The sequence below is a fragment of the Euleptes europaea genome, chromosome 4 (genome assembly GCF_029931775.1).
Source record: "Euleptes europaea isolate rEulEur1 chromosome 4, rEulEur1.hap1, whole genome shotgun sequence".
Lineage (NCBI taxonomy): Eukaryota > Metazoa > Chordata > Lepidosauria > Squamata > Sphaerodactylidae > Euleptes > Euleptes europaea.
Window position 1 is genome coordinate 13,299,446 of NC_079315.1, and position 16,851 is coordinate 13,316,296.

The following is a 16,851-nucleotide window of genomic DNA, read 5'->3' on the forward strand; positions in this document are numbered from 1 at the left end:
CCATAAAGAATATTCAAATTGGGTTTAATGGGGGGGGGGGAAATTGATTTAGTGAGCAGTTTAACTTCTTTCATTGGGTTGAACTTGCATGTGGAGTAGAACCCCCGTAAACTGTGATTCCATGTGGAACTTACAAACTTACCGTGCATTCCTGAGCGGAAGGCTTAAGAGGCAACGGCACTGCCGAAACCTCCGCCCGGCACAAAAAATCCATGCAACCCTCATAGGTGGCATATCTCGGCCAAAAAAGGGGGGTGTTCCCGAGCCATAGTGGCTCAGGAGGCCACCTAACAGCGGCCCTGCCCCCCCCGGCCGGCACCGTGATGCCCCAGGAACGCCTCCCGGGAGGCTGCTGCAGCCTTTGCCGGCACCCGGACGCCGGCAGAAGGCTCCATCAGCGTCCGGGCCCGGCGCTGCCATGGCAGCATCCGGCGACCGGCGTCCAGCCCTGCACGCCAGCACTGGGGCCACAAACACCGGCGTTTGCTGCCCGGACACCAGAGCTGTGGGCCCTTACGCCAGCGCAGGTCTTTGCCAGCCTCCTGAAGGCTTGGATCCTGGCCGCCGACGCAGCTCAGGAATGCGCTGTCAGAGAGGTACCTCAAGCTAAGAAGAAAGGTGGGGGTAGGGATGGCAGGTCCCTCTTCACCACCGGCGGGAGGTTGTTGGGGCGGAGCCTGAGGGGGCGGGGTTTGGGGAGGGGAAGGACCTCAATGCCATAGAGTCCAATTGCCAAAGCAGCCATTTTCTCCAGGTGAACTGATCTCTATTGGCTGGAGATCAGTTGTAATAGCAGGAGGAGGAAGAAGAAGAATTGGTTTTTGTATGTGGACTCTTGTCAGGTGGAACTATCGTCTGGATATCATTACATATGCTTGCATGGAAAAGTGTTGTTTGGATCTGAGTGTCCAGATCTCTAAAGGGTCAGCACATTGATTCTGTGCACCTGACAATCACCACCTGAGTTAGGATGGTCTTTCATGCATGGCTGTTTCATTCGGCGTCACCTCTAGCTGGCAATCTGCTATTACAACTGATCTCCAGCCGATAGAGATCAGTTCCCCTGGAGAAAACGGCTGCTTTGGCTATTGGACTTTATGGCATTGAAGTCCCTCCTCTCCCAAACCCCGCCCTCCTCAGGCTCCGCCCCCAAAACCTCCCGCCGGTGGCGAAGAGGGACCTGGCATTCTGTTCAGGTGGATGCAATGTCTTATCACAAAGTCCATAGCCAGCGTGGATAAACTAAGCTGCCCATTTAGCTATTCTGAACGTTTCCCAAAAAAAAGCAGGGCACACCCCCAGACGACTCGGCGCGCACTTATCCTTGAAGTGCACATGGTTTTTATGGTAGCGAGATAATAATTGCTACTAAATATGGCTCGGCTTTCTTTCTTGGCGCTGCTGAGCCAAGCAACTGCTCTCAGGGTGTGGCCGTGTGATAGATCTTCCTTCAGTCACTTGGTGGGAGGTGGCTCCTTAAACAGGGAGACTCCTGACTCAGGTCCCCTTTTGCCACCGGTGGGAGGTTTTTGGGGAGGAACCTGAGGAGGGTGGGGTTTGGGGAGGGGAGGAGCTTCGATGGCATAGAGTCCAATGGCCCAAGCGGCCATTTTCTCCAGGGCAATTGATCTCTATCAGCAGGAGATAGGGTTGCCAGGTCCCTCTTTGCCACCGGTAGGAGATTTTTGGGGTGCAGCCTGAGGAGGGCGGGGTTTGGAGGGGAGGGACTTCAATGCCATAGAGTCCAATTGCCAAAGTGGCCATTTTTCTCCAGGTGATCTAATCTCTATCGGCAGGAGATCAGTTGTATTAGCAGGTGATCTCTAGCTACTACCTGGAGGTTGGCAACCCTATTTGTGTGTGCTAGGTTAGCCTGAGTCTACACCAAGTATTTTGGGTCTGATAAGTAGTTTGGATAACATCTAAGCATCCTGAAGAAACTGAACGGAGAAATAAGAACTGTGCCTGAACCCAACTAAGATTTTGAACTGCCTGTAACCATTTAAGCTTTGTGCCTCTCTGAAAGAACAACCAACAACCTAAAAAAAACCTTTCTGAAAATATTAAACATCTTTTTATTCAACTTTTAAATTCAGCCTCTAAGCCTTTCTATTTCTACTGGGGCGGGGGGAAGGAAAAAGAAACTCTCCTCACAAAAGCAAGGGTGACAGTCTGTGGGGTAGAAAGAGTATTCAATCCTCCTCTCAGCTACCGACAACAAGGAGACATTTGTGAGGGTCCATAAAGGTGGGGAAAGAAGAACAGAAGCTCCTTCCCCGTTCCCTTACACAGGACGGCTCCAGGAGTTGCCAGCCTCCAGGTGGCACCTGGAGATCTCCAGGAATTGCAACTGATCTCCAGACTACAGAGATGAGCTACTCTGGAGGAAATGGCATCTTCAGAGGGAAGACTCTTTGGCTTTAGATTAGGGTTGCCAGGTCCGGGTTGGGAAATACCTGGAGATATTTGGGGGCGGAGCCTGAGGAGGGCGGGGTTTGGGGAGGGGAGGGACTTCAATGCCATAGAGTCTAACTGCCAAAGAGGCCCTTTTCTCCAGGTGAACTGATCTCTGTCTGCTGAAGATCCATTGTGATAGCAAATCTCCAGCTAGTAAAGGGCTGCCAGCCTTCCGGTCTCCTGGTATTACAACTAATCTCCAGCCGATGGAGATCAGTTCACCGGGAGAAAATGGGCGCTTTGGCAATTGGACTCTATGGCATTGAAGTCCCTCGCCTCCCCAAACCCCGCCCTCCTCAGGCTACTCCCCAAAAACGTCCCGCTGGTGGCAAAGAGGGACCTGGCAACCCTACTGACATGGGGGGGGGGGGTTGCCATACCATCAGCAAACCACAAAATGGCCAATCGCAAAATGGCTGCCAGCCAAGCATTGGCCTATGACGGAGGCATCTATTTCCAAATAGTTGCTCCCTACAGACGCAAAAGGGATGCCTTCAGGATTCTGGTAAAGCAACTCCTAAATGTGAACGAGACAAAATTCAGGATTGACTCTTTGCTTTGGAGAAGATATGCTTTGAGGGATTTTGGTTGGGAGCAAGCATTTAGTGACCGATGCTTTGAAAGGAAGATTACATCATGTGTTGTTGAAGCAGCACATACATGGTTACTAGGGTTGCCAGGTCCCTCTTTGCCACCAGCAGGAGGTTTTGGGGGCTCTTAGAGCTCTAGGGAAGGTGGTTGTAAGCCAGGTTGATTCTCCCTTAAGTGGTAGAGAAAGTTGGCATATAAAAGCCAACTCTTCTTCCTCTTCCTCTTCCTCTCACAGACCTGGTTTCTCCTCTCTCCCACAGACCTAGAGCTAGCGCCTGCTACTTGGCACCAATTGTATAAACAAACAGTGAGAAAATCCATCTGTCAACCAGCGATTATAAATATTCATTGAATTTTTTTTTAAAGCCTTAACATTTGGTGTTCATTTAAGTCTGTGGTTACCAACAAGTCTCTTTTACACATGTGCATTTACTCACCGCTTTACAGAAGTCCAGGGATCTCACCCCCAACTCGAGTTGCTTGATGACCTTACCCAACCATCCGTGACAGTGTGTGTGTGTGTGTGGGGGGGGGAACCAAATTCCTTTGCTACAAAGATGCAGAGGTGGTTGGCAGTGCAGGAAGAAATGCAACTCTCCGGCACCACAGCTACTGTGTCGCTGCAAAGCTGTTCAACGGCTGTTCATGTGGCACGGAAAGGAGATCCCAGGCTTGGCTCGTAGCTGCCAAAAATGGTATAAGAACATCAGAAAGGCCCTGCTGGATCAGACCAAGGCCCATCAAGACCAGAGGTGTTCGCACAGTGGACAACCAGGAGCCTCTAGGAAGCCCACAAGCAAGACGACTGCAGCAGCACCATCCTGCCTGTGTTCCACCGCACCTATTATAGTGGGCATGCTCCTCTGATCCTGGAGAGAATAGGTATGCATCATAACTAGTATCCATTGCAACTAGTAGCCATGAATACTCGCTCGCCACAGGCAGTTGTGCTGTGATTCTGCCGGACTCAGAGCTGCTAAAGAGTGTGGTTTCCAGAGTGAAGAGGGCAGTGTAATTGTCGGGGGTAATTGCTGGCCTCGCCCTCTGCTGTTGGCATTGAGGGGTGGGACTGAGAGTTGTTCATTGAGAAGCCTGCGCTCCCCACAGGTGCGAGCCTTTGGCGCGAGCCGAAGGGCGAGAGCACAAGGGCTCTTGGCCTGTGGCTCGTAGCTTGGGGGTCGTGACTGGGGGTCTTGAAACAAAGTTTGTATTTGTAGTTTACTCTGAAACCGGGATTGTCGTGAAGCTTTCAGTAGGGTTACCATTGAGGGAGTGTGCAAGAAACCATACCATGCCTGCAATGAATCAAAGCGGAACAGCTGGTGAGAGAGTGGAGGCAGTGGCGTGTAAGGTTGGTGGAATGTTTGTTTTCCTACCCAATTACACATGCAGTAAGTGTAAGTTGGTGGTTCTACTGGAGGCGAACGTCAGGGGACTTGAGGCAGGCTTGTCTACACTGCAGAGTATAAAAGTGGGGGAGGAGTACATGGACCAAACTCTTGAAAACCTCTTGGGAGGACAAAAGGAGGAGGGCCAAATAACTCAGTGTAGGGAGGGGGACCCATCTCAGGAGGGGAATATGTGGAAGAATGTTACCCGCAGAAATAGGAAAGGCAGGAGACATTCCGTTCCTCTGCTGCTTAGCAATCGGTTTCAGAACCTCCCTATAGATCACTGGTTCCCAACCAGGGGTCCATGGACCCCCAGGGGTCCGCAAGAACTAAATTAAGGTCCGCGAAACAAAGTTATAAACCCATAATAAATTAATATTTTCAATTAAAAGTTCTCTATTATAAAATATATATATTCAAATATAATTCTAAGTTTAATTCTAAGTTTAACTAACAGTTATGATTAAAGTTTATTTTCAAATTCCCGGAATTTTTATTTTGAACCTTGGGGTCCCTGCACCAAACAAAAAAGTCCTAGTGGTCCCTGGTCAAAAAAAGGTTGGGAACCACTGCTATAGATGCTGAGCCTGGATCATTGGAACAAAGGTTCAGCGCCCAGTCCTCTCTGGTCTCTCAGGTTCCTGTGGATGACAAGACTCAAACTTCTGTTCCCCAATGTAGGAATCGGCGAGTGTTGATTATTGGGGATTCTTTACTGAGAGGGGTAGAGGGTAAAGTGTGTCGACCGGACTTGTTGTCTCAAGAGGTGTGTGGTCTGCCGGGGGCGCGCATCCGGGATGTGACGGAACGTCTGGATAGACTTGTTAGACCCACGGATCATTATCCCTTCCTTCCTATTCATGTGGGAACAAATGATACTGCCTGGCATAGCCCAGAAAGTATTAAAAGGGACTATACTGCTTTGGGGAAAAAGGTGAAGGAACTGGGAGCACAGGTTGTGTTTCCGTTGGTTCTTCCTGTAGTAGGCCGCGGATTGGGAAGAGAACGAAAAATTCTGGAAATAAATGAGCGGCTGAGTTGATGGTATCGCCAGGAAAGGTTTGGTTTTTTGGACCATGGCTTACGCTACCTGGATAATGCTCTTCTATCGGAAGATGGCTTGCACCTCACAAAGGTGGGTAAAAATGTGTTTGGCCCCAGCCTTGCAAGCCTAATAAGGAGGGCTTTAAACTAAATCTTCCGGGGGAGCGAGACTTTAATTTAAAGCCTCAAGTGAGGACAATAACTGCAAATATAGATAGGAACAAATTGCAGAGGGTAGCACATACACAAGGAAAGACAGTTCAAAAACTTAACAATGGGAGGGAAACAATCTTAAATAAGCTGCCAAGAGGAAGGACCTGTGGTCTAAGGTGTCTCTACACTAATGCACAGAGCATGGGAAATAAGCAGGATGAACTAGAACTGTTAATAGTACAAAGCAAATATGATATAATAGGCATTACGGAAACCTGGTGGGACGAGTCTCATGATTGGAATGTATTAATTGAAGGGTATAACCTATTTCGGAGAAATAGACCAAATCAGAAGTGGGGGGGAGTAGCATTATACGTTAGGGATGATTACACCTGCAAGGAGATCCAGGTCTTAGACACTGGAACCCAGCTTGAAACCATCTGGGTAAAAATTAAGGGGGGGGGGAATAGTGATGACATTGTGGGGGTATATTATAGACCCCCAAGCCCCCAAGAGACTTAGGGAACTGGGTTTGTTTAGTTTGGAGAAGAAAAGGTTGAGGGGAGACATGATAGCCATGTTTAAATATTTGAAGGGATGTCATGTTGATGAGGGAACTAGCTTGTTCTCTGTTGCTCCAGAGACTAGGACACAGAGTAATGGATTTAAACTAATAGAAAAGCGATTCCACCTAAACATTAGGAAGAACTTTCTGATGGTGAGGGCTGTTCGATGGTGGAATGCACTGCCTTGGAGGGTGGTGGAGTCCCCGTCTTTGGAGGTCTTTAAGCAGAGGCTGGATGGCCATCTGTCAGGAGTGCTTTGATTGTGGGATCCTGCATTGTGGGGTGAGGATTGGGGTCACTGGGGATGTGGGAGGGAGGTAGTTGTTAATTTCCTGCATTGTGCAGGGGGTTGGAGTAGATGACCCGGGTGGTCCCTTCCAACTCTATGATTCTATGATTCTATGAATACCCCTCTTCTCCATGAACATGTCCACTCCCCTCTCTACCACTTAAGCAAGAATCAAACTGGTTTACAATCGCCTTCCCTCCCCCTCCCCACAACAGACACCCTGGGAGGTAGGTGAGGCTGAGAGAGCTCTAAGAGAACTGTGACTAGCCCAAGGTCACCCAGCTGGCTGCATGAGGAGGAGTGGGGAAACCAACCTGGTTCACCAGATTAGCCTCCACCGCTCATGTGGAGGAGTGGGGAATCAAACCCGGGTATTCAGATCAGAGTCTATTTTGCATACTGTGATTTTGCATACTTCCTTGAAAGGATTCTTCGAGGAGGGGCGGAGCAAACACCAAAGGTTGCGTTAAAGGGGCTCTTAAGAAATGCGAAGCAGGTATGCACCAGCTTCGCAGTCACTTCCTGAATGACAGTTCAGCGTGAAAAACTAATATATATATATATATATATATATATATATATATATATATATATATATATATATATATATATATATATATATATATATATATATATATATATATATATATATATATATATATATATATGTGGGGCACTTCAGCCAGGAACGCGCTGCCAATTACCAAGCATAATTGGCCAGGCCAGTCATGGAATGCAGTTCTATTGGTGATAATCAGCCACAACAGCTCAGTGGAACCTCTATGTTCAGAAGCAGGAAGCTGGTGAATTCCAGTTCCTTGGAAAGCAAGTCAAGGCTAGTGCTTTCCTGCTTTGCTTTTTGGTTTCCTGGGGACATCTAGCTGGCCAACGTGGGAAACAGGATGCAGGATTAGATAGACTTTAGATATGATCCAGCAGGGATTTTCTTCTGTTTTTACATTCTTTCATGATAACAACATTCGTTTCTTTAAAAAACAAAACAAAACACCATAATCCAGGAAAACCCATTAAAACAATAAACTAGTAACTCTAGTGACAACAGCAAGGTTGGCCAATCCTATTCATTCAACCAGCGAAGCCAGAAAACCGATGTTACATAGCAGCTAAGAGGCTGAGCTATCTGTAGGGTTGCCAGGTCCCTCTTCGCCACCGGCGGGAGGTTTTTGGGGCAGAGCCTGAGGAGGGCAGGGTTTGGGGAGAGGAGGGACTTCAATGCCATAGAGTCCAATTACCAAAGCGGCCATTTTCTCCAGGGGAACAGATCTCTATCGGCTGGAGATCCGTTGTAATAGCAGGAGATCTCCTGCTACTACCTGGAGGTTTTGTTTAAGATAACTTAATGTAAACAATGGATCTATGCTGTATTAACCACAGTTATGCCAAAAAATCAGCACAAGGGCTCTGCTTTTAAACATAAGATTATATTCACCAATTGCCAGTTGCAAGTTTCCCTTATTTAAGTAACACTATATACATTGAAATCAAAATGAACATTTAAACAAGATAATACAAAGTGTTCAGTCACACCATTCAATTTCAGAATCAGTTACTCAAGTGTAAGCTGTTAAAGAGTCCGTTACTCAAGTGTAAACTGCTAGAGAGTCCAAATGAAATTTAAAAACAAACCAAGGTATAAATCATGCGAACACATGCATTTTGCCGAACGTGTGTTCGATCCTGGCTGGATCCTGGCTGAAACAGGGAATAAAGGAGGCTCAAGCGACCATGTGTTTTCGCCCTAAAGCGACCGTGCGTTTTTCGCCCTAAAGCGACCGTGCGTTTTCACCCTAGGAATATGAAAAATCCCTAGTTTGAATCTTGCCTCTGCCATGAACTCACTAGAGCCCGTGGACTCTTCGGTTTGAAATTATATAGATGTTTGCTTCTATATTGCCTGATTTTTTGAGTATGCTTCTTTTAAATGCTCTTTAATGTTAGCCAAAATGTTATAGAAGATGGAACTAGTATAGTTCTTTAACGACTCTTTTAGGCACAGTGTTACGTGTGTTTTTTTTACCACCTGGAAGCTGGCAAACCTAGTCCAAAGGTCTGTGATAGGCCCAGTGTGCTAACCTCACCACCATTGTATGCCGAGGCCCTTCCTTACAGTCTGAATCAGTGTGCTGTTCTTGCACTGCCGTTGACCTTCCAGAGAGACCAGGGCTAAGTTTCTCCCTTTCCCTACTCCGCATATCACAAAATTGCAGGGAGGAAGAGATAGAACCTCCTGCTGTGCAGAGCCTGGGATATCCTGAATGGAGGGGTGGGGAAATAAGCTGCGCCAGCGTGGAAATATTAAGAAGCCTGCCTCAAAACACTCCCTTTTGGTTACCTTCTCCAGTTCAGTCGTCTTTCACCGAGGAACACAGGAACACATGAAGCTGCATTATACTGAATCAGACCCTTGGTCCATCAAAGTCAGTATCGTCTACTCAGACCGGCAGCGGCTCTCCAGGGTCTCAGGCAGAGAGGTCTTTCCCATCACCTCCTCGCCTAGTCCCTTGAACTGGAGATGCCAGGGGTTGAACCTGGGAACTTCCGCATGTCAACCTGGGACTTTCTGCATGCCAAGCAGACGCTCTACCACTGAGCCACCGCCCCTCCCCACTTTGGAGATCTTGTCCAAAATTGGCCGAAAATCCTGGGGGCCAATCCGCCTGGGGGCTGCCTGCCTCCTCTCCCTCCTCCCAGCTCCCTTGCCCGGTCGGAGCCCCCCAGTGTGGCGGACAGCCCCTGCCTGTCTCCTTTCCCTTGAGAGGTCGCCCCCCCCCGTCTGGGGACTGCCCTGCCTGCCTCCTCTCCCTTGAAAGGTCCCCCCCCCCGTCTGGGGACTGTCCTGCCTGCCTCTTCTCCCTTGCAGGGTCGCCCCCCCCCATTTGGGGACTGCCCTGCCTTCCTCCTCTCCCTTGAAAGGTCGCCCCCCCCCGTCTGGAGACTGCCCTGCCTGCCTCCTCTCCCTTGAGAGGTCGCCCCCCCCCGTCTGGGGACTGCCCTGCCTTCCTCCTCTCCCTTGAAAGGTTCCCCCCCCCCCGGTCTGGGGACTGCCCTGCCTTCCTCCTCTCCCTTGCAGGATAGGCGCCTTCCCCCTTCCCCCATCCCCGTCTGGGGACTGCCCTGCCTTCCTCCTCTCCCTTGAAAGGTCGCCCCCCCCCGTCTGGGGATTGCCCTGCCTGCCTCTTCTCCCTTGCAGGGTCGCCCCCCCCCCATCTGGGGACTGCCCTGCCTTCCTCCTCTCCCTTGAAAGCCCCTCCCCCGTCTGGGGACTGCCCTACCTGCCTCTTCTCCCTTGCAGGGTCACCCCCCCGTCTGGGGACTGCCCTGCCTGCCTCTTCTCCCTTGCAGGGTCACCCCCCCCCCGTCTGGGGACTGCCCTGCCTTCCTCCTCTCCCTTGAAACCCCCCCCCCCCGGTCTGGGGACTGCCCTGCCTGCCTCCTCTCCCTTGCAGGGTCGCCCCCCCCCGGAGTGGGCACTGCCCCGCCCGCCTCTTCTCCCTTCTCCCGGCTCCGCTGCAGGAGGTCCCCCCTTCGCCCCCCTCCACCAAGCCCGGGGCTTCTTGCTTCGCGACTGGGAAGGGAGCGGAACGGGGCCGGGCGGCTCCTCCGGGCTCGGCGCGGGACTTTGCGAGCGGCGCCCCCGGTTCCCCTTTCCCCGACTCCCAGGCAGCCCCCGGAGGCGAGGATGGCGAGGCCCCGGGGGCTCCGGAGCCCCCCGATCGGCACCCTTCCTGGCCCTCCTGCTGCCTGAACCTCCCTGGACCAGGGCAGGTAAGGCCGGGCTGGCTCAGGGGTGGGCATCTCCGTGGATGCAGGGAGGGAACGAGGGAGCATCCCTTCTCCTGCAAGGAGGTAGCATCCCTTCTCCAGCGCCTGGCGCAAACTGGATGCTCTTGGCCGTTTTTCTGTTTAGAATAGTTTTGTGTGTGTGTGTGTGTGTGTGTGTGTGTAAAGTGCCGTCAAGTCGCAGGGGACTTATGGCGACCCCTTTTTGGGGTTTTCAAGGCAAGAGTCTAACAGAGGTGGTTCGCCAGTGCCTTCCTCTGCACAGCAACCCTGGTCTTCCTTGCTGGTCTCCCCTCCAAATACTAACCAGGGCTGACCTTGCTTATGGCGCAGCCGACTTATGGCGACCCCTTTTGGGGTTTTCATGGCAAGAGACTAACAGGTGGTTTGCCAGTGCCTTCCTCTGCACAGCAACCCTGGTCTTCCTTGCTGGTCTCCCCTCCAAATACTAACCAGGGCTGACCTTGCTTAGCTTCTGAGATCTGACCAGATCAGGCTAGCCTGGGCCATCCAGGTCAGGGAAGAATAGTTTTAGTCATTTTTTTTCCTTTTTTTTTGGCACACGGTGCCTTCAGATCCGATTTGGCACATTGCAGGGCCAGCCCGATCTCGTCAGATCTCGTAAGCTAAGCAGGATCGACCCCGGTAAGTATTTGGAAGGGAGACCACCAAGGAATTTTAGGGTGGCACGCAGAGGAAGGCAATGGCAAACCACCTCTGTGTGGCCATGTCTGCATGGGACGTTTTGCCTTGGGTTTGCCGCTCTCAAGATGTACATTTTCCCCATCCAAATTCTCAAAAGTCTGCATGGGGGCTTATTTTTCAGTTTGGAGAATTTGGATAGGCCATTCATGAAGGGTCGATTCTGCTCCTTGCTCAATGCTAATTTTTTAAATCGGACCTTTAAAATGACTATTCATGGTCCCGATGCAAAAGGAGAAAGTCAAACAAATTCCACACACACACACACACACACCGCTCGCCTGCTCCTTAGTTCCTTTGTTTGCATAGCTATTGGCAATCGTCGTTTGCATTGCTAAGCCGCGGCTGGCATACTGCATGCTTCCTCCAGTGAATGCTTCTATGTGGGGGCGGAGCAAATACAAAAGGTTGCATTAAAGAGGCCCTTAAGAAATGCGAAGCAGGTATGCCCCGGCTTCACAGTGAAGTTTGGAATGACTATTTAACATGAAGAACTCAAAAAAAATATGCGGGGCATTTCAGCCTGGAACACGCTGCTAATTACCAAGCATAAACGGCCATGGGGGGGAAATGTGCATGTTCCCTTCTTCACAAGCAGCTGGATACAGATTCTTGCTCTTTTCTACTGCTACAGACAGACTGGCACGGCTACCCATCATGATCAGCCTCCAGGGGTACACAGATCAGTTCCCCTGGAGAACATGTCTGCTTTGGAGGGTGGGTTGCTTGGCATTATACCCCTCCGAGGACCCTCTCCTTCCCCAAACCCCACCCTCCCCAGGCTTCACCCCCTAATCTGAGGGATGCCAACTGTGGTTCTGAGCTTCTCTGGCTCCTGCTCTCTACAGGACGCCGCTTGTTTTAGAATCATAGAATCACAGAGTTGGAAGGGACCACCAGGACCATCTAGTCCAACCCCCTGCACAATGCAGGAAATTCGCAACTACCTTCTCCCCCCCCCCACACACACACCCAGAGACCCCTACTCCATGCACAGAAGATGGCCAAGATGGTCTCCCTCTTGTGATCTGCCTAAGGTCATAGGATCAGCATTGCTGACAGATGACCATCTAGCCTCTGCTTTAAAACCTCCTGGGAAGGAGCACTTACCACCTCCTGAGGAAGCCTGTTCCACTGAGGAACTGCTCTGTTAGAAAGTTCTTCCTAATGGCTAGGCCAGTGGTTCCCAAACTTTTCGGGCCACCCCCCCCCTTGGTTCCTCAGACTCAACCCCAGCGCCCCCTACCCTATCCTATGAAAAGCGTTATTCAAAATAGGGGTTTGCATGACGCACTAAAGAAGATAACAACAATAAAATTGTTGCCTTTAATAATAACTATAAAAATCTATTAAAACTTTTCAGTTGAAATTTATTCAACAAAACTGATGAGCTTGATCCAGTGGTACCAGCTCTTCAAAGTCTGGAAGAAAATTCTGATAGTTTCCACCAAATTTGCCGGTATGGTGCCATAGCTTGATCTATTGTAAATTACTGAACAACACAGTTAAAGGGAACCCACCTCTAGCGCCCCCCCCCCGCTGCCCTCTTGCCTCTTAGTGTCGCATTTAGGTAATCTCACCGCTCCCCAGGGGGTGGTATTGCCCACTTTGGGAACTACTGGTTTAGATGGAAACTCTTTTGATTTAATTTCAACCTGTTTTATTTATTGCAAATAATTAATTTTAGAATTGCTATTTACTGAAGCGTTTAATGGTTATGGTCTATGATGTATAGTTTTATTGTTAATATAACTGTTACGTTTTATTCTTGCTAGCCATCCTGAGCCCAGCTTTGGCTGGGGATGGAGGGCAGGGGTAGAAATTACATAAATACACAAGCAAATACATAAATAACCTCCAGGGATTTCCCAACCCAGAGTTAGCTACCCTTGTTGCAAACCACCCAGAGGAGAGGGTACAAAGTTTATCACATGAAATAGTACACATGAAAACATGAAGCTGCCTTATACTGAATCAGACCCTTGGTCCATCAAGGCCAGTATTGTCTACTCAGACCCGTAGCAGCTCTCCAGGGTCTCAAGCAGAGGTCTTTCACATCACCGACTTGCCTAGTCCCTTTAACTGGAGATGCCGGGGATTGAACCTGGGACCTTCTGCATGTTAAGCAGATGCTCTACCATTGAGCCACAGCCCCTCCCCAAGTAAGATGGGGGTGCATAATCCTTCCTTCCCAACACAACTGCTTTCCCCCTCCCTAATAGAATAGAGAATAAAACTGTTGCTATCATTATGCCCTTGTACACATCAGTGGTGAGACCACACTTGGAATACTGAGTGCAGTTCTGGTCACCACACCTAAAAAAGTATATTGCACAGCTTGAGAAGATGCAGAAAAGAGCAACCAAAATGATCAGGGGGCTAGAGCGACTGCCCTATAAGGAGCGGTTAAAACGCTAAGGGTTGTTGAGCTGGAAAGAAGGCGGCTAAGGGGAGACATGATAGAGGTCTATAAAATTATGCATGGTATGGAGAGAGTGGACAGGGAGAAGCTTTTCTCCCTCTCTCATAATACCAGAACGCGGGGTCATCTGCTGAAGCTGGAGGGAGAGAGATTCAAAACTGATAAAAGGAAGTATTTCTTCACCCAACGCATAGTTAAATTGTGGAACTCCCTGCCCCAGGATGCGGTGATGGCTGCCCACTTGGAAGGCTTGAAGAGGGAAGTGGACATGTTCATGGAGGAGAGGGCTATTCATGGCTACTAGTAAAAATGGATACTAGTCATGATGCATGCCTATTCTCTCCAGGATCAGAGGAGCATGCCTATTATTTTGGGTGCTGTGGAAGACAGGCAGGATGGGATGGTGCTGCAGTCGGCTTGTTTGGGGGCTTCCTAGAGGCACCTGGTCGGCCACATAAGAACAGACTGCTGGATTTGATGGGCCTTGGTCTGATCCAGCATGGCTTTTCTTATGTTCTTATTAATGCTTCCCCAGTGATCATAGGTCCAGTACTCTGGCAGCAGTAAAAGCAATCCCGAGGGAGTGTTTTGGGGAAAAGGGGCTGGTGGGGGAAAGGTAAGTTCCCCACTGAAGAGCTCATCTCCCCTCAGGGTTCTTTGCGATGGAAAAGGCTCCATTGTACCAGCATTTAATGCACCCTCATATCGTTTGGCCCTCAGCTGCGGATTTAATCCGAGGTAAGACGCTCCCTTCAGCTTTGCAGAATGCTCTGGCGACGTCCACAGAAGACAGAAGCTGACTTGGCTTAGAGCAAGAGGAGGATCGTTGGAATCCAGAGCCCATGTTTTTAAGATACTAGCAGAAGCCGGAGGGCTCCTCTGAAGCAAGTCAAAACAGGCGGCTCGCAGGGAACATATCAGACGAAAGCAGGCGTGTGAAGCTGCGGAGGGGGTTAGTCGTGGGACCGTGCAAAAGGAAGACAGGGTAAGCAAGGGGCTGTTGGGGGCACGAATAGCCAGTGTTTGCGACCTGCAAGATTTCCTAGTGGAGAGAGGGGAGGGGAATTTTGCACAGGGTCACTGTGGGGGGGAGAGAAAGGCTGTGGGCTGTAGGGGATAGAGCAACTCTACAGCAAGTGGATTAAAGGGGGGGGAATGGGCGTTCCATCACGGGGAGCAGAAAGTGGCTACGAAGTGTGTATACTAGGAGGAAGGAATGCCTTAGGAACAGAGCGGGTGCCAAGTCCCCTCTGCTTGAAGGATGTTATTTTGACCAGCCTCTCCCCATCTCCTCCTTCCTCACGCCTTTGGCTGCAACAGGAAAAGGCCGCTTTGTCTGCAATCCGAAATGACCTTCGCCGACAGACCTTGAGAAGGAGGCGGAAGATAGGAAGAGCTCAGCGGGGAGAAAAAGGATCTCCACCAAGGAAGAGTGTGAACATGAGAAACCCTTCACAGGTAGCTAGCCAGCTTTTGTCTTTTCCTCGAATCATTTCACCCAGTCGTGTTGTCCCGTTGTTGTGCGCATTTCTCTGTCTCTTTGGTTGTTGGTCTGAGGTGACTTATGGGCTGTGGTTTAGATGAGCCTTTCCCTGATATGCGGCCACAAAAGTTCTTGCTGTGAATCTTGGAAAGTGAATTATGACCGTTCCCCCTCCATACACACACGCACAAACTTTCCTCTCAGCCTCATGATGGACAGAATTCTGGACTTAATTTTGTAAGACCTTCCTTTCGGTGCAAGCTCCGCTCCTGAACATATGAATTCATAATTATGGCGACGGTCCCTTGGGTAACGTTCAGAACGCCATTCCCTGTCACCCCAGAACGACAGCCAGGTATTAGAAGAACTATCCGAGGGTGTGACTCTCAGATAGCATCTCACCTTCCAGAAATGAAGCGCTGGGTATTAATAAGGGTACCAGCTCTTTGCTCCAAAAGAGAGTTATCATAAGCAGCTCTATATTTTATGCTACCTGTCCTTGGTAAAACTCTGTCCCTATTTTGCTTTTTGGGGAGATGTTCAGGATGTTGTATGCATTTTTTTTTCATTGATACGTGCGAGATTTTTCCAGGTTTCTGCCCCTTCCCCATGAAGGGGAAGTTAGAAGTTAGCAGTACAATCCTAAACAGAAGTTAGCAGTTAGAAGTGCAAACCTAAGCACAGTTGCCCACAAGAAAGGGGTCTTCGAGTTGCAGCCAGTGTTAGAGATTTCATTTGTTCTGCTCCCTTTGAATTTGTGATTTATCTATAGGAAGTTGTCATCATAATGAAGTAGCCTTATCGGTTTCCTTGTGGGGCTAGTTTTCTTAGGACGAGATTTGCAGACATGGGTTGGATCCAGCCAACTTTTCTGCTGGTGAAAAAGACCCTTGATCACCCAAAAAACTAAACCGGGATCATGGTATGGGAACTGTAGTAAGGAGAATTGGGGAAAACTGAATGAAAAAGACGTCTGGATCCTATCTATGCGTTGCAGCGCTCTAACTGGAGTATATTTTCTGCTACCTGCCCTTGGTAAAATGATGTCCCTATTTTGCCTTTGGGGGAGGTGTTCAGGATGCCATATCATTTTTTTAATTTATGTGCACTAGAGTTCTCCAGGTTTCTGTCCCTTCCCCTAGATATCTGTGGTCATTTATGCAGGGTTGAATCTGCTCCTCGCTCAATGCTGATTTTTTAAAATCTGACCTTTAGAATGACTATTCACAGTCCCGATGCAAGAGGAGAAAGTCAAACAAATTCCACCCCCTTCCACTCACCTGCTCCTTCATTCCTTCATTTGTATAGTGATAAGCAATCGTCATTTGCATAGCTAACCCGTGGCTGTGATTCTTCATGCTTCCTAAAGTGGATGCTTCGAGGCAGGGACAGAGCAAAGAAAAAAGGTCGTGTTAAAGGGGCTCTTAAGTAACGTGAAGCAGGTGACTTCTGGAATGACGGTCCAGCGTGAAGAACTCAAAAAAAATATGCGGGGCACTTCAGCCTGGAACTCGCTGCTAATTACCAAGCATAAACGACCTCTACGTTATCAGTGCAATTGCAAGCGGAGTTACCCCCTTCTAAACCCAATGGATTTTGAAGTGGGGTAACACTGCTTTGAGACTGCAGAATAAATCTCTGAAATGGGGTGGGGTGAATCTAGCGAAAGTGCACTTATGTGCAAACACATAGCAACGTGGGTGGGTGGCTCTCCCATGACATCCCCTGGTAATGGCTTATTCAAATAATGTATTTTTTAGTTTTAACTATTCTATACTGAGCACAACCAGATCCTTTGTTGGATTCAATTATACTTTCTTTTTTAAAAAGTAACCCTGAGAATCCCATGGCAGGCTGACAGTTGCAGAGCACACGGATAATATGAGAGTCAGCATGGTGTAGTGTTTAGAGTGTTGGGCTAGGACGTGTGAGGCCCAGGTTCAAATCCCCCC

At 49.3% G+C, this 16,851-nt stretch overlaps 1 protein-coding gene and 1 non-coding gene across 2 annotated transcripts in view; one reads left to right on the top strand and one right to left on the bottom strand.

The window, feature by feature from the left end:
* Positions 1-323: 323 nt before the first annotated feature.
* The window catches only part of LOC130476541 (kell blood group glycoprotein homolog), a 65,806-nt gene continuing 49,278 nt past the window's right edge, over positions 324-16,851 (top strand). The window contains exons 1-2 of the mRNA XM_056848486.1: positions 324-596; positions 10,026-10,277. Of these exons, the coding sequence (XP_056704464.1) occupies positions 324-596; positions 10,026-10,277 (525 nt within the window). The remainder of the gene's footprint in view (positions 597-10,025; positions 10,278-16,851) is intronic.
* On the bottom strand, positions 13,078-13,149 carry TRNAV-AAC (transfer RNA valine (anticodon AAC)). Its single transcript has one exon. It is a non-coding gene; the product is annotated as a tRNA-Val (tRNA).